Source organism: Gopherus evgoodei, chromosome 8 (genome assembly GCF_007399415.2).
Source record: "Gopherus evgoodei ecotype Sinaloan lineage chromosome 8, rGopEvg1_v1.p, whole genome shotgun sequence".
In the NCBI taxonomy this organism is placed as follows: domain Eukaryota; kingdom Metazoa; phylum Chordata; order Testudines; family Testudinidae; genus Gopherus; species Gopherus evgoodei.
In genome coordinates, this window is record NC_044329.1 from 56,618,779 (window position 1) to 56,637,115 (window position 18,337).

General features: G+C 47.0%; 1 protein-coding gene across 1 annotated transcript in view; it reads left to right on the forward strand.

The window, feature by feature from the left end:
* CACNA1E (calcium voltage-gated channel subunit alpha1 E) overlaps positions 1–18,337 on the forward strand; it is a 315,028-nt gene that overhangs the window by 286,329 nt on the left and 10,362 nt on the right. The window contains 8 exon segments of the mRNA XM_030572681.1: positions 1,132–1,228; positions 3,087–3,192; positions 5,587–5,694; positions 6,284–6,384; positions 8,882–8,988; positions 13,092–13,200; positions 15,064–15,192; positions 17,277–17,457. Coding sequence (XP_030428541.1) covers positions 1,132–1,228; positions 3,087–3,192; positions 5,587–5,694; positions 6,284–6,384; positions 8,882–8,988; positions 13,092–13,200; positions 15,064–15,192; positions 17,277–17,457 — 938 coding nt within the window.

Here is an 18,337-nt window from a genome sequence, read left to right on the forward strand (position 1 = left end):
ATCTGAACTGCCTTCAATATTTGCAGGAAGAGATGTGCAGCCCAAATGTCTCATTGTGGAAAAGGTCAGTCCCGGAAAGGAAATCCATCAGATGACAAATTTGTGATACTGTTCCTGAGCTTAACAGATCTGGACAGGTCATTGCAAGCAGAGGAGCACAAGGTGGGAATCCATTAAGGAAGCAATCCTAGTTACTGTTCCATTTGGGGAAATCCCAGTGAGCTTGAATCTTGGAAGGCCAAACAGCTGCCTCTGCTGAGACTCTTTAAACTCCAACTTGGCGAAACTTGCAGTCGCATGTGAGAGAGAGCCGGGGTGGGAGCATGGCATGCCGAACTTTCCTCCTAGTTTTCTTTTCTCAGCCACTAGCATGCCTTTTGCACTGGTGCATGGTGGGAAAGTGCTCCATCCACAGGGCCAGACGGAAGCAACCGGGCATATTTTCTTTGACAAATGACTCTGGCCCACTACCTTCTATGCAAGATGCTGCCCCCAATTGCATAGACATTACAAGATGGGGATACACGACGTTCCAGCCATGGGTTATGTGACATTTTGAAACAGTGCCTGGGACCAAGAAAGGGAGGAAACTACGGAGTCCATGGAACACTGTTGGTTCCCCTGTGTCACAGAGATATGTGCCACCACATCTCAAATAACCCATTGCTTCAGTGCCGTATATCTGATTTATGCCACTTGCACACAGCCCTGGGACTTGTGGAACAACTGTATTTTGGAGGGGTGGGCAGAGTAGGTTCAGACTAGAAAGTTACTGCCAAGACTGCAGGGAAAAGTAGAACTAGCCAGCAGCAGCAGCAGAGAGCTGGAGAGGCAAGTGGTTTAAGCTGGCATTCCTGGGTCTGTGTGTAGAGTGATATAAATCCTCATCAGGACGGACACTTGTGTATGATTTGCCTTGATTAACGGGTTTCCTGTTCTTTTCCTGTTTGTCCATTTGTTTTTTCTCTCCTGTTTCTTGTATTATTATTTTGTTTGTTTGTTTGTTTTTGCTCTCTGGGAATGCCTCTTCTCTCCTCTCTCTTTCTGCATCTTCCTTCCTCTCCTCTTCCCCACCCTCCCTTACTCCTCCTCCCCATCTTTCCAATCCACCCCTTCCTCCTCCATGAGCAGTGGCCGCATCCATTACACTGAGATGTATGAAATGCTGACTCTCATGTCACCACCGCTAGGCCTCGGCAAGAGATGTCCCTCCAAAGTGGCCTATAAGGTAGACCAACCCTTCCTTCCTTCCTTCTGGGCTAGTGCTGAGCAGGGAGTGGGAGGGGGAACTGTTGAATATTCAGGAAACTCCAGCCTCTTTTGATTTAATCAGAAATCACATGCCCTATAAGGAGAGGTACTGTCCACTCTGACAGAGCTCTGTTTTGGATATGACACACCCACCAGGACACCCAGGGATGTAGCATTCCTGTTATGGGAAAGGATGGAAATCTGGCTCAGTATAAGAATGGGAAGTAGAAGGATAACACAGCCTCTTTGCAGTTGGGCCAGTTGAACAGCCCCCAAGTGGGATTGATAGGGGTTCTTTGGAACTAGGCCTCCTCCAAGTGGTGGAGGAAACTCCAGGATGGCCCATCCCTACTTGACCCTGAATCATACTGCTCCCAGCCCCGTTCACTTGGAAAGGTTCAAATGAGAAGAAGGTAGGCTATGAGGGTCCCTCGTGTAGGCCTGGGTGTGCAGTGATCACAGTGTGCCAGCCTGGCACTAGTTCCCGGGGGAGAGCTCATGCAATCTGGAAAGAGAACACTCCATGCTGAGGTTGAGCTGGTGAGAATCCCATGCCTTTGCCCACTGGGGCTTTTTACCTTTGGGCACTAGAGTGACTATCTTTAACTGACCCTTTGATTGCTCTGCTGGTGCAGTGTCCTGTGCTCCTGCCTCTGGGGAAGCACTCTAGAACCTGCTGGCCAGCTGCATGGGATGTGTGAAGTGGGAGGAAGCTGTGAATGGGTCAGGAGCTGTGCATCGTTGAGCTCTGGGTAGACTGGCCCAGAAAGGTATTCAGAGTGAGATATCCTGTTGCAATATTGGAGACAAAACTCAGAGAGAATTATGAGGGAGACTCCAAGATCAGGGGCTGAAATAATTGGTTCAAAAGCCACAGGAGGATTTCCCCAGAACTTGGCTTCCAGACTTCCCCTACTGAATGCTGACAGTGTCTGTGGTGTTCTAGCTAGCAACAGCTTCTGCACCCACATATTCCTGTGTAGCTGCTCACACTCACACAAGCACTCTCACTTGATCCCGCATACACCCCTGCTAGTGTTGTGATTGAGTGAGAACCTTCGTGCCCAGGAGAACTGCTGTGCATGTTGCAGCAGGAAATACTAAGGATGGGACGGACGTGGGTAGGTGCAGGAGATGGAAATCCTGATATATATACAGAGCAAAATATACTCTCTGGAAAGTGGATCTGGCCATTTGAGTTTGTCCCCCTCTGGGTGAAGGGAGCATGGCCTGACCTCTCCTGCCTTGGTCACCTTCCTCTCTCTCCCTGGCTGTCCTCTCTCTATCTCCCCATTGGATAAGTTGGATCCTATGCATGTGTGATCATATGCCGGCAACTGTCATCTCTGAAAGACTCAAAAAGGGGGCGCCAGGATGTTGCATATTAGGCAAGCCAGCCAATCAGAATTGCCCAGGGTTTAGGGGTGTCCACAGAGGATGGGGCAGAAGCTGGATTTCAAAGCTGCTCTGAAGCAGGAGATGGAGCAATCCCCCAGGGCTGTCTCCCCCTCGGTAATTTCCAGAGCCGAATCCCTGAGTTTTCAGGAGTCCTTTCCGAAAGCACAGGGAACACCCACTCACTCTCTAAGCTAGGGGGTTGCTCTTGGGCTGTAGCATAGGGTCCTGGAGAGCCAAATGACACGCATAGGAAGGCAGTGAGCCGGAATACTGAGGGAGGGGGATAGAAGGAGCTGGAATGGGAGGGAGAGGCTGATCCTTGCCCTTCTTTTTTGGCTGTGCTGTTTTACATGCCCTCTTGCTTTTTCCCCTCCTGCCTGCTTGATGTGTTTTTCGATATTGTTTGTCGCCTGCTGTTTTTTCTCTGTTTTGCGCAGAGGCTAGTGCTGATGAACATGCCTGTGGCTGAGGACATGACGGTCCATTTCACCTCTACCTTGATGGCTCTGATCCGTACAGCACTGGACATCAAAATCGCTAAAGGTGAGGGTGGGGAGCAGTGGCACAAGGATTCAGGAGGACTCGGTGCAGACGGCGGGACGGGTGGTGGAGCTGACTTATTACATTGGCAAGGGGCAGGAGGCTGTTCATTCAGTCCTATTTGCTTCCTCTGGCAGGCTGAGCAGTTTGTGGGATCATTGCTCTGGGGTCAGATGTAGGGATGGAGGAAATTGCTAGTAAGAGAGGACAAGACAGAAATCAACCCCAGTCTGCGTCTGGCTCTGTAACCTTTCCAATCTGAAACTATCTTTGGCTCCAGAAGGAGCTGCTTTCCTCATAAGTACTAACGCTGCCCTCTTCCATGATGGGCAGCTTTCCACTTAAAGCTGCTGTGCTCAGAAAACAGTAACGTATCTCCTGGCCATGACAGCCAGAGGGAGAGATGTAGGAGGAGAGTTCCCATCCTCCCAGCAAAAGAGAATCATAAAAACTGACCCCAAGCACCTTATGTTCTCTAGCGACTTCTTTTGCCCAAAGGACAGAAAACAGCACTCGTAGGAGCCTGTGGAACTCACATCCTGAGCTCAGCAGCCTGTGGGAACTTGGGGGAGAGGGAGTGGAGCCCTGGAGGGAGTCCCCTAGAAAGGGAAATATTTAAAAATAATCCTTATGAGGATGTGGAAATTACTTCACTCCAATACACTGCCCATTCTTAGCCCATAACAAGAGACAAGTAGAAAGTCCAGTAGACAGGCATGGTACTGGGTGTCTCGGGGCCAGCCATTTCATAGCTCTCCAGTGGCCTGTGTGAACGTGAACTGGAGTGGTGGCCTCAGCCATAGGCCCAGTGGAGAAGTATCCATGTCACCAGCAAATCTGGCATGAACAGGCACCATTCTTGACAGCCTCAGCTGAGAGGCCACGGTCTGAATGGGTCTGGGAGGTGAATTAGCTTCTCATTCCAGAGGTGGCTGCACCAGCTGAGATCTGAAGCCTGTGGGTAAGGCCATACAGGGGAGCTTGCAGTGGCTCTGCCTGGCTTACCCCTGTTCTCCTGGGCTGTCAATACCTTTCACCAGCACTTAGTTTAAAGGAAGAGACAGTGGGGTAGCAGCAGGTGTGTGTGGGATGGAGGAAGGGAGATCTGCACTGGGTGAGAGGCTTTTCTATGGAGGAGATTTCCCTTCTAGTACTGTATGCCATTGAATGTTCCCATTCAGAGTTGCCACTTGTTGGTAGTGGCTCCTTCTCCCAATGATGACTGCATGGTGCCATATCATTTAAAAGCAAATCCATCTTAACCTTGAAGATGGAAAGGATTACATTCAGCTATGCCCAGGGCATGAAGATGGACTCATAGGGTCTGTCTACACTGCAGTTGGACACCAGCAACTGGCCCCTGCCAGCTGACTTGGGCTCAGGGTAAGGGGTTGTTTAACTGCTGTGTAGACATTTGGGTTTGGGCTGTAGCTCAAGCTCTGGGAGCCTCCCACCTCACAGGGTCCTAGAGCCCAGGCTTCAGGAATGTTTACACCACAATTAAACAGCTCCTTAGCCCGAGTCCCATGAGCCTGAGTCAACTGGCACGGGCTGGCCATGAGTTTTTAATGGCAGCAGCAGTCAAAAAAGCTAATAGAATGTTAGGAACTATTAGAAAAGGGAAAGATAATAAGACAGAAAATATAATGCCACTATATAAATCCATGGTACGCCCACACCTTGAATACTGCATCCCATCCCAAAAAAGATAACTAGAATTGGAAAAGGTACAAAAGAGGGCAACAAAAATGATAAAAGGTATGGAATAGTTTCCATGTGAAGAGAGATTAAAAAGACTGTGACAGTCCAGCTTGAAAAGGAGACGACTCAGTGGGGATATAAGAGTCTACAAAATCGTGAATGGTGTGGAGAAAATGAATAGGGAAGTGTTATTTACTCCTTCATATAACACAAGAGCCAGGGTTCACCCAATGAAATTAATAGGCAGCAGGTTTAAAACAAAAGGAAGTACTCCTTCCCACAACACGTAGTCAACCTATGGAACTCGTTGCCAGGGGATGTTGTGAAGACCAAAAGTATAACTGGGTTCAAAAAAGAATTAGATTGATTCATGGAGGATAGATCTATCAATGGCTGTTAGCCAAGATGGTCAGGGACACAGCCTCAAGTTCTGGGTGGCCCTAGCTTCTGATTGCGAGAAGCTAGGTTGGACAATGGGATGGATCACTCAATGACTGCCTGTTCTATTCATTCCCTCTGAAGCATCTGGCATTGGCCACTGTCAGAAGACAGGACACTGGGCTAGATGGACCATTGGTCTGACCCAGTATGGCCATTCTTATGTTCAGTGTAGACATACTGATAAGGACCTCCCTGCCTCTCTACAACCTGTCCCATCGGTAGTCTGTGTGGACCCATTTTGTCTTTGTGTTCCAGGTGGTGCAGACTGGCAGCAGTTGGATTCGGAGCTGCAAAAGGAGATTCTGGCCATCTGGCCTCACCTGTCCCAGAAGATGCTGGACGTACTAGTGCCCCTGCCAAAAAGTGAGTCTCCTCCTTCTGCATTATTGCTGCCAACTTCTCACAATGCCAAGGTTGGGAAGGCATCTCCAGCAAGGGGAACAGAAACATGGCAATAGTAGCTCGTTGCTTAAGGAGAAGCCCAGAGATTTTCTCTAACACAAGCAAAATTTCTCCTTGCTCCACCCCAATACCCTGGACCCGCTTGAAAAATAGATAGCATGAGGTGATCTTCTCAGCTCAAACTCCTTTGATCAGGAAGATCCTCTGACCCATATGTGTGTGTGGGGGGGATTGTTTGTTCCCTCTTTCTTTTGATGGAGTTACAGCAACTGTGTGATGAGGCTGCTTATTTCCAATGTTTTATTACTGTGATTCTAAGCTGTCCACCTCCAGACTGTCCTAAATCTGGATGGATTTCCACCCACAGTACTTGGTCTTTTAATTCCATTTCTTCTAGAGCACTGAACAGAGTTTGTCTTTTAAGAGACAAAGATGGGTAATATGAGAGTAAGATGGGTATCGTGAGATCGCAAAGGATGGGCAATAGAGTCTTCAGACCTTCCCTCCTATTGATTCTGCTAACATCAAAGTGTTCCTCTTGTGCTCGCAGCTTCTGACCTGACCGTGGGCAAAATATATGCAGCCATGATGATCATGGACTACTATAAGCAGAGCAAAGCAAAGAAGCAGAAACAGCAGCTGGAGGAACAGGTGAGTTCAACCACTGCAAGAGTTGGCTAGTGCCTTTTGGCTGTGGGGAGAGCGGAGAGCTCACAACACCTTCAGAGCGAGAGTTCTGTATCAAAGTGGCCTTTAGACAAGACACTAACCACACACAGATTCTCGACATGGCTGGCTCAGCATTGAGGCCTGGTCTACACTACGCGTTTAAACCGATTTTAGCAGCATTAAACTGATTTAACGCTGTACCCGTCCACACTACAAGGCCCTTTATATCGATATAAAGGGCTCTTTTAATCGGTTTCTGTACTCCTCCCCGACGAGAGGAGTAGCGCTAAAATTGGTATTACCGTATCGGATTAGGGTTAGTGTGGCCGCAAATCGACGGTATTGGCCTCCGGGCAGTATCCCACAGTGCACCACTGGACAGAAATCTCAACTCAGATGCACTGGCCAGGTAAACAGGAAAAGCCCCGCAAAATTGTGATTTTCATTTCCTGTTTGCCCAGCGTGGAGCTCTGATCAGCACGGGTGGCAATGCAGTCCCAACTCCAAAAAGAGCTCCAGCATGGACCATACGGGAGATACTGGATCTGATCACTGTATGGGGAAACAAATCTGTTCTATCAGAGCTCCGTTACAGAAGACGAAATGCCAAAGCGTTTGAAAAAAAATCTACAGGCTACACAGTGCTGCGTGACAAGTGTAACGGGAAGCCAGAGACTCAAATGGACACTCATGGAGGGAGGGAGGGGGTACTGAGGACTCCAGCTATCCCACAGTCCCCAGCAGTCTCCGAAAAATATTTGCATTCTTGGCTGAGCTCCCAATGCCTGTAGGTTCAAACACATTGTCCAGCGTGGTTCAGGGTATAGCTCGTCAATTTACTCCCTCCCCCCACCACGTGACTCTTTTCAGTGTCACCCTATGTCTACTGAATGCTGGTGGTAGACGCGATGCTGCAGCACTGAAGAGCAGTATCCGCTCTTCTCCCCTCCCTGGTGGCAGACGGTACAATATGACTGCTATCCGTTGTCACCATCAGCCCGTGCTTGATAACTGCTGAATACCCCTGGCTGGCCTCAGGGGCGCCTGGGTAAAAATAGGAATGATTCCTGGTCATTCCCAGTAGATGGGACAGAATGACTGGTAACCGTCCTCATCATAGCAACTGGGAGCTGAACTCCATCAGCCCCCTCCCTTTCCTGTGTAAAGAGAAGATTCTGTCCTGCCTGGACTGTCATAGCAGCGGCATGCTGGGCTCCTCTCCCCCGCACCACTTAATGTCCTGCCTGGATTGTCATAGCACTGGGAGGCTGCCTCCCCCTCATTTTATCTCACTAACAAGTCACTGTTTCTTATTCCTGCGTTCCTTATAACTTCATGACACAAATGGGGGGGACACTGCCACGGTAGCACAGGAAGGTTGGGGAAGGAGGGAAGCAACGGGTGGGGTTGGTGCAGGGGCACCCCCCGTGAATGGCATGTAGCTCATCATTTCTGCGGGATCTGACATGGAGCAACTGTGCTCTCTGATACACTGGTTCTCTAGTACACTTGCCCCATATTCTAGGCAGGACTGACTCTATTTTTAGAAACCATAAAGGAGGGATTGACTCGGGGAGTCATTCCCAGTTTTGCTCTTGCACCCCTAGCCGATCTCAGCCAGGGGCACCCATGATAACAGCAGACAGCACACAAGGACAGATAACCCTCATCTCATTGCCAAATTACACTGGCAGCAGACGGTACAGAACGACTGATAACCATCTCTGCTATCATGCAAAAGCAAATGAATGCTGCTGTGTAGCGCTGGAGTATCGCCTCTGTCCGCAGCATCCAGTACACATACGGTGACTGTAAAAAAAAAAAGCTGAACGGGCTCCATGGTTGCTGTGCTATGGCGTCTGCCAGGGCAATCCAGGGAAAAAGGGCACGAAATGATTGTCTGCCGTTGCTTTCCCAGAGGAAGGAATGACTGACGACATTTACCCAGAACCACCCCGCGACAATGATTTTTGCCCCATCAGCCACTGGGCTCTCAACCCAGAATTCTAAGGGGCGGGGGAGACTGCGGGAACTATGGGATAGCTACGGAATAGCTACCCACAGTGCAACGCTCCGGAAATCGACGCTAGCCTCAGACCATGGACACACACCACCGAATCAATGTGCTTAGTGTGGCCGCGTGCACTCGACTTTACACAATCTGTTTTATAAAACCGATTTATGTAAAATCGGAATTATCCCGTAGTGTAGACGTATCCTAAGACAGTGACCATCTGAAGGTTTAAGGGATGGGTGAGTGAAGGAGACGACAGGTAAAAGAAGAGGTGGGTGATTTAAAGCAAATGTATTCATAGCTGTGTAGAGTTTATACTAGACAGATAGACAGCAGTCCAGAAGATGGATTCAGAAAGGGGGAGCATTGTCTTGCTTTTAATCTTCTGTACAAGGGATTTCTTTTTTATGCAGCAGAAATGTTTTGCATTTTAAACGGACTCAGACTGTTTATTTTTTATTACAGAAAAATGCCCCTATGTTCCAGCGCATGGAGCCCTCATCTCTGCCTCCAGAGATCCTTTCTAATGCCAAAGCTTTGCCTTACCTCCAGCAGGACACCCTTTCAGGCCTGTAAGTATAGCCCTTAATACCTGTAGCATATCTGCTCTGATGTTTCTGTTCCTACAGACATTATTTTATTTCCTGAATGAATGGCACTGGAGGTGCACATAGGAGTAGTAGGCAGAGCCCAAGGGAAAAGGAAATCCTGGCAGTCATCAGAAATATCCCGATCATTGTAGGACGAATGCAGAAGTATGAGCTTCTGGCATGTTTTTGTTAGTGTTATCAAAGGATCACAAAGAGCTGCATTTCAACCTATGGACAGCATCAGCATGTATCCAGCCACATAGATGTAGAACTGTGAGAATAACTGGGTTTTTTTTTTCGTTGGCAGTTTCAAAAAACTGGAAAAATATTTCCATTAGTGCACCAAACCTGAAATGTCTTAGACTTTTCAATGAATTGAAAAAGTTGGGAAACTTTTCAAATGTTTCATTTTGGATCTTTTAAATCAGAGCAAAGGAAATGAAGGTCTAAAGCAGAGGTTCGCAAATGGGGAAGTCACAAAATGATTACGTGGGGTTCGGCCCTCGTTAAATTAAATTAATCTCCCCCATTTTTATTTTTTAAGGTGAGGGTTATACTCAGAGACTTGCTATGTGAAAGGGATCACCAGTACAAAAAGTTTGAAAATCACTGGTCTAGAGTCACAGAAAAGGAGGAGGATGAGCCCCCCCTACACCCAATATCCTCATGGTTAGAGCATTTACTGGGGATGTGATAGACTGTAGTGTGAATCACTCAGGCCTTGAACCCAGGTCTGCTGCCTCCTAGGTGAGTGCCCTACTCCCCAAGGTATAAGCGATTTTGGAGTAGGGTGCACTAAGTCTGCAGTTGTACCACTGTTGCCCTTTTGAATCTAGCCCCCCAAAATTCAAATATTGTTTGTTGATAATGTCGTTCTGACATTTTCAAACTTATTTTCTTCTTTTACTTGCATCAAAATAATTTGCTGAAATTACCATGAATTTGCAAATTGTTTCAGTTGCCCCAAATCTGCATTTTTTTGGCAGACAAATTACACCAAGCTCTATGGAGACAACACTGAAAACCCAACATGGCATTAGCAGAACAACCAGCAGTACAATCAAGGAGGACTAGTATGCATCTGGGACTGGTAAAGAGATAGTGAGTCTTTCACTTCAAGGTCCCTAGTTTAAAACTGTTAGTAGTGACTATAAGTCAAAACTATTCCAAGGCAAAGGGAAGATAGGAAGAGGCCAATATGGCTCCATCAGGAGCTCTTTAATGACCTGAAAATCGAAAAGGAATCCTACAGAAATTGGAAACATGGTCAAAATGATAAGGAGAAGTACAGAAGAACAGTACAAGCATGTAGGGACAAAATCAGAAAGGCTAAAGCACAAAATGAGTTACATATAGAAAGGACATAAAAGCAATAAGAAGAAGTTCTTTAAATACATTAGGAGTATGAGAAAGACAAAGAAAAGTGTAGGTCCTCTACTTACTGGGGAAAGAGAGCTAATAACTGATGACATGAAGAAAGCTGAGGTGCTTAATGCCTTTTGCTTCAGTCTTCACTAAAAAGGTGAACGATGTCCAGATACTCAACACAATTAATACTGACAACCAGGGGGGAAGGAACGCAAGCCAAAATAGGGAAAGAGCAGGTTAAAGAATGCGTAGATAAGTTAGAGGGGTTCAAGTCAGCAGGGCCTGGTGGAATTCATCTTAGGGTTCTTAAGGAACTAGCTAACCCCATGTTGGAGCCAATAGCAATTATCTTTGAGAATTCTTGGGGGGCTGGGGAGGTCCCAGAAGACTGGAGAAGGGCAAACATAGTACCTATCTTTAAAAGGTGAAACAAGGAGGATCCAGGGAGTTACAGACCAGTCAGCCTAATTTCAATACCTGGAAAGATACTGGAGAAAATTATTAAACGATCAGTTTGTAAGCACCTGGAAGATAATAGGGTTGTAAGTAATTGTCAGTATGGACTTGTCAAGTGCAATTATGTTACACCAACTTAATTTCCTCCTTTGATAGGACAACTGGCCTAGTGGATGAGGAGAAGCAGTAGACATGATATACCTTTATTTTAGTAAGGCTTTTGACACAGTTCCCACATGAAATTCTCATAAGCAAACTAAGGAAATGTGATCTAGATGAATTTACTATAAGGTGGGTGCACAACTGGTTGAAAGGCTGTACTCAAAGAGTAGTTATCAATGGCTTGCTGTTAAATTGGGAGGGTATATTTCCACAAGGGTCAGTCCGTGGTCGGGTACTGTTCAATATTTTCATTAATGACTTGGATAATGGAGTAGAGAGCATGCTTATAAAATTTGCAGATGACACCAAGCTGGAAGGCGTTGTAATCACTTTGGAGGACAGGTTAAAATTAAAAATGACCTTAACAAATTGTAGAATTGGTCTGAATTCAACAACATGAAATTCAGTAAGTTCTGCACTTAGGAAGAAAAAATCAAATACACAACTACAAAATGGGGAATCATTTTCTAGGTGGTAGTACTGCTGAAAAAGATTGTGGGGTTATAGTGGACCATGAACTAAATGAGTCAATGTGATATAGCTGCAAAAAAAGCTAATATAATTCTGAAGTGTAACAACAGGCATGTTGTCTGTAAAACATAGTAGGTAATTGTTCAGTTCTACTTGGCACAGGTGAGGCCCCAGCTGGGGTACTGTGTCCAGTTCTGGGAACCACAATTTAGGAAGGATATGGACAAATTGGAAGAAGTCCAGAGGAGAGCAACAAAAATGATAAAAGGTTTAGAAAACCTGACCTATGAGGAAAGGTTGAAAAATCTGGGCATGGTTAGTCTGGAGAAAAGATGACTAAGGCGGGGACCTGATAACAGTCTTCCAATATCTTAAGAGCTGTTATAAAGAGGCTGAAGATCAATTGTTCTCCATCTTCATGGAAGGTAGGACAAGAAGTAATGGGCTTAATCTGCAGCAACGGAGATTTAGGTTAGATATTGGGGGAAACTGTCTAACTCTAAGGGTAGTTAAGCTCTGAAATAGCCTTCCAAGGAAGGTTGTGGAATCCCCATCATTGGAAGTTTTTAAAAACAAGTGGGACAAACATCTGTCAGGGATGATCTAAGTTTACTTGGTCCTGCCACAGTGTAGGGGGCTAGGCTTGATGACTTCTCAAGGTCCCTTCCATCCCTAAATTTCTAAGATTCTAAGTCCTTGTTGTCTGATTGTTGTTTGGCTCATATGAAGTGAGCCTGTGGTCTCAGTCCTTCTCCCAGCTGACAAGCACCACCATAGCAGGTAGCAACTGTTTCAGTCTCAGCAGAGAGGTCAAGGAATAAATGAGAAATGTGGCATGGAGACTGTGTTACCCTCTCATCCCTAGAGGTGGTCCCTCTGGGTCAGGGTTGAGGTCCATTGCAGCACAGTATGAGGAAGCTTGCCTGGCCTCTACTCTTGCTGTACCTTTTCTGAGAGTCAATGCGCACTTCAGTCTGGGAATCTTGTGGCTTTGGCCAACTCTAAATTCACCTGAAAAAATGTTAAGAGGAAAAGAAAAAATCAATAATGCTTGAACACGATTGATATTTCTGTTACGAGTGACATAACACCCTGTTCTTCAGAGACAATGCAACCACCAGGAACGTGCCTGTCACATTAGTAATGCCATCCCCATAATCACAGGCATCCCTGAGGAAGCCATCACTGTACCACTGCGCCACTGTCTGCTGCAAAATAACTGGAGTACTTCACAGAGAAACAAAATATCCAATCTGGGAACAGTAAAACTCTTGTGATTGTCAGCCAAGTATGACCACCAGGTGGAGGCTCATTTTGGAACTGTCACTGTGCTCCCACATTGCAGGTGGCACAACGGATGTCCCTTTTCAATGAAGTGCCATTTGTCAGGACAGTACTCAGGAATGCCAGGTTGAGGTTTGTATGGGAGGTGAGAATTTGTTCATTTCAATTCACAGCGTAACCACCAAAGGAGCGCCTCTTGCCAGGAGAACTTTGAGAATGCAGTGCTGAGTGAAATGAGGTCACCTTTTTTCTTTAAGAGGTTTAAGTCAGAGAGGCCATCAGTGATCGCAGCATGAAGATTTGTTCTCTCTCTCTGTCCTTCTGAAGTTGGCATATCTTTGCAGGAGCAGCCGAAGTGGGTACCCGTCGCTGAGTCCACTCTCTCCTCAAGAGATATTCCAACTGGCTTGTATGGATTCGACACATGGGCAGTTCCAGGAGCAGCAATCTCTGGTAAACCAAAGTCCTGTCTTTAATGTACTTACTTTATGGTCTCAGCACCGCTTCCCTGCTCTGTTTCCAAAAGGTAGTTCCAATTTTATTGCCCCATCCTGCTGGCGTGCCGTGGGCAGTCCCACACACATGCACACCGCTCAAAAACCTTCTTGGGTCCAGTAGTTCTCAACCTGTTTCCATTGTGGGCCACATATGCAGCCCACAATGAGTTATGTGGGCCGCATCCAGTACTACCTGAATGACCCTGAGGATGTCACATGGGCTACAGCTCTGTGCTGACTGGACCACAAGCAGCCCGCGGGCCACAGTTTGAGAACAACTGGTCCAAGGAATAATACCAACTCTCTTGCTACTTCTTCCCTCATTTAAAATCAAATCCATCTTAACTTTGAAGATGGAAAGGATTGCATTCAGCTATGCCCAGGGCATGGAGCTTCAGATCGTGCACAGGCCTGGTTTGTAGGGAGTGTGGGGATGCAAAATGTACACACTCCACATATTGACAGGTGGACCCAGATGGCCAGCTGGTGTAAATCAGCAGGACTCCATTGGAGCTATGCCAGTTCACAGCAGCTGAAAATCTGGCCCGATGTTTATCAGAGCTACGAAGGATACCATGTGCCTGGTGCTGTTTAACTACATTTCTAAAAAGTCTGAGCAGCCCAGTGTTCCTCCTCTCTCTGTTTCCAGGCCCAGGACAAGAGTGCACAGGAAATACCACAGATTGGGAGGTGCTCTAAGACTTTGTGATGCTGTAGTACAATGGATTGATATTATGCAGTAAACTATCCTTTTCTTCACAGGTCAATTCCTTTTATTAAATTCTCATTTCAGTGAGTTACCCTGTGCTGAACGATGGTATCGGCTGCTTTGGGATTCGTGTTCATCTTGTTGTCAGTGCTGGTGTCCATTATCAAAACTGAACTGTTGAACTGTGTCACACAAACGTGAACATACACATATGCCCACATTCCGGTCAGCAGCACTAGTGTCTGTGTATGTGTATATATGTACACGTGTGTGCATTGGACACCACTCTTACTCTTGTTGGACTGCAGTGTTGTATCACTGTACATTTCCAGTCTGATTTGTATGCTTCTCAGAGTTTGTAGCACTATCTCTGTGAATTCTGTATCACACACACGGCACCTCTCCATACAACTCAGTCCTTCAGCCAAAAATGGAAACTTCCCGGTCAACCTTTCATGGAGACTGCTGGCTATGAAGGAGGGGGCCTCTGAATTCATCCCTTCTATTGTCACTTCCTAGTGACGACCTACATCTATCTCATGTCACTTCTTGGCAACCCAAAATAATAGCACTTGCTTCCGTTTTTCCTCTTTGACCAAAACAAAAGAGATTTTTTAAGTTGGAAATTAGCCAAAATATTCAAATGAGACATTGAGCCCTTTCTGATTCATTTAACTTGGACATGACTGGAAAAACCTTTTAGAAAATCAAAACAGAGAAGATTCTGCAAGCTTAAAAATAGGAAATAAAAGAAAACTAAGCAATAGAAGGATAGATATTCCAGGGACCTAGAAAAATCAGTCTTGGTTTTCCTTCTCTCATTGCTAAAATAAAAAAGTAGTGAAGATTGCCTAGGTGTCAGCCAGAGCAGGAACCTGTGAGCTGGGTCTCTGTAATGGAGCCTGAAACTGAAACTTCTATTAATACTGAATCCAGCCATTCTCAATGTTTGGCCAACTAAAAATCTGCGCTCTTTCTGAGATTTGAAAGAGGTGGGTTCCCCTTCTGTCAAGCGGTTCCCAGTCCAACAGGAACATAGACACTGGCAGGAGAGGAGTGATGACCTAATCAAACAAAATCCCACGAGCTTGGCTGTGTGTTTATTTCCAGGAGCCAGAGGTTAGAGAGTTTCAAAGCGTGCAGCCCTCTAACCGTGGCAACTATCTCCCCGTGGACACTCAGGAGCGCGCTGTATCTGGGAGGGCCTCCTCCATGCCACGCCTGACTGTGGATCCCCAGGTAACACCAAGCGAAACCATAGCCGGACAAGCGGAAGTGGAAGTACATAGCTGTAGCTATCTGAAATGAAAAGAGAGCCCATATTTTTCCCTGTGAGATGTTTAGTGCTGCATTGCCAGGCCCTACTGCGGTGTGCTAGGTATCACTAGTGCTTTTCCAGCAGGTCTCTATCTGGATGGCATTAGGAAACAGTCTATCTTAGGGGATGACATGGCCCCTATTCCTACTGTACCTGGGTACCCCACAGTCTGTACCATAGTTATCCTAACAACACCCTTGGGAGGAAAAGTGATGCTATTATCCCCATTGTATAGATGGTGAACTGAGGCACAGAGAGACTTGCCCAAGGTCACACAGGACGCCTGTGGTGGAGCAGGGAATGGAACCTAGGTCTCCCAAGATAGAACCCAAACTACTGGACCATCCTTCTGCTCCCCCTAGCCCACCCCCATTGTCGTTCAGCAGGACTGGTTCATGGGTGTTTCATTCAACATGCAACATTTTCAAAGTATCCCTCCCCACTTGGCAAATATTTGTATTGACAATTACCCAACCTCTGCTTTCCTCCTTCTGCCATTGTCCTGGAACACGTACACACCTGTCTGGCCCTGGGCAGTCTGTCCTGATCAGTCTGGGTCATGCTCCATCTCTTCGTTTGTCTGCCTGGCTTTTCTGTCTGTTTGTCTCGTATTCTGTTTTGACCAAGACATGAAAGCTTGGGTTGTTTTCATAACCCTTTGGCATGGAGTATCAGGACCTCACATTTCTTCAGTAGTGGGGACAGTATTAACAGGCCCTTCCATGCCAAAAGGGGTGGGATGCAATGTTCCTAGTATTCTCCTTGGGTTAAATCTACATCGCTTGTCTACGGTGGCCCTTTGGGGAGTGGGGAGATAAGGAGAACTTTTCTCTGCTGATGCTACTGAGTGAACTGGTAATTTGGCACCTGGTAGTGGGTGGATGTTTGATGGCTCTTTGTTGTATCTTTCCCAAATACTGCCTGCCCAACCATCCCCAAATAGGCTGAGACAGTCCAAATGGATGCAGAAGCTGCTCTACCATCAGGCATAGAGGGGATTGACTACCTCTGGGAGGAATGGCTGAACACAATGTGGGGATGGGAGGCAACGTGGCACCAGCATCAAGGGACTGGAGGGATATGGAAGGAAATAGCTTTGTTTTAAAGGGGAAAATGCACAAGAAGCAAGGGGAGGCAGCAGGAAGCAAGTCAGAAAGAAGGCACAAGAAGAGAAAGGGAGAGAAATACAAGGAGAGGGGATTGGGTGGGAGAGAGAAGGGAAAGAAAAGAATGGATCCAAAGATGGAGGAGGGAACAGCAGATGAGGTAAGGCAAGAAAAAATACAAGCAGGGACAACTGATGGGCGGCAAAGAACAAGAGAAGACGAGTGGAGAGAGGGAAGAAAATAAGGGATGGACTAAAGGAGGGGAAGGAAATGGTGAAAGGAAGAGGGAAAGCATGGAAACATGGAAACCTGAGATGAGAGAGGAGAGGGAATGGGGAGGAATAAAGTGGCAGAAAGGAAGGAGGGATGGAAGAGAAATGGTGTAAGGGGGAGAGAAGGATATGGAGAGTGTATATAGTTAGAAGGACAGGTAGTTGGCTATAAGAGCAACAAGAGAGAGTGAGGGCAAATGGGGAAGAGGCAGGAGATGAAGGACAGGATGGTGGGCTGGTGAAAAGCGGACAGGCCAAAGAGAAGTACATGGAAATATGGCTGTAGTCACGCAAATACATTGAAAAGAGAGAGACATGGGAGCAAATAAACCAATAGGAGCTTTCCTTTCTCTTCCCTTTTGAATTTCCTTTGCTCTTCCTTTTTCTGTGCGGATTGACATCAGGTGAGAATCTGGCCGTAGCTTTTTAATTCAGTGATAGATGCTGGAGCAGCTCTGGGGCCTTTGCTGTTAAATTTCCTGCACTCCCTTCTGGAAAGTATCTGAGCAGGAGAGACTGTACTAGTCTTTCTCTGATATTAGACGCCTTGACTTCAGAGTGGTCCTTCTGCCTCCCCCTGCCGCTGCTGCTGGCTTCCATTAATCATCCCACGGGGTGCATTTCCAGGTGGTTACAGACACAAGCTCTATGAGACGATCATTCTCCACCATCCGGGACAAGCGTCCTAACAGCTCCTGGCTGGATGAGTTCTCCATGGAGCGAAGCAGTGAAAACACGTACAAGTCACGCCGGCGCAGTTACCACTCCTCGCTGCAGCTGTCTGCTCGCCGCCTGAATGCAGACTCAGGTGAGGGGGGTTCTTTCCCAGAGTACAAGAATCTTCTTTGGGTGAGTAATTGACTACTTTCTGCAGTCCGAGCGTCAGTATTACTGTTGGGTATGGCAGAGTCGTGGGGCATGCCGCCCAAAGACAATAGTAAAGAATCAAGAACTAGAAGTCCAGTCCAATCCAACTTGATCATCATGCATTGCTCTTCCATGCAAGACATGCCCCAGGACAATATACAGGATTAAATTATACATTCGGAGAGTGCCACAAGGAGCAAGGAGGGGAGGGAGCTGCTAAGAAATATGGACAAGGGAGACATATATTTTATGAAATCTGAAAACAGATGGAGAGTCCATGAGCCAGAGAGATGCAGGTGCTGTAAAGAGGAAGGCTACCTTGTACCAGGTGTGGAGATGACAGAAAAGTGGCGGGGGCTGGACAAGCAGAGGGGGCAGCGGGCAGACCAGGGAAGAATAGTGTTCTATAAGAGTTGCACCCGCAGTCCAAGAGTTGCCAAAATGAGGTTCCAGAACAGCTGCAGCAGGACACTTGGTGTCACATGTTTGGGTCTTGGCCTGGGGTCCCTCGCACTGTGGTCCAGCATTCCTCCAGCTGGGGTGAGCCACAGAACATCTCAGATTCAAGTCCCTGTGATTGGGCTACCAACCAGGCCCTTGCTCCAGTGTCCATCTGGCTCAGCTCTACTCGGTGTGGGCTGTTCTTCCTCTAACTCTGAAGGAGGCCACCCCCATCTTGGTCTCCTGTTGCTCCTTCACACCGTCAGCAGCATGTACAGGAGTTGTGCTGAGCCACCAGCCCTCTTCTACAGCAGCAGTGCTGTCCATCCTCTGTCCCAGGGAGCATCAGGATTGGCAGTAGTACAAGTTTGCCATCCCTG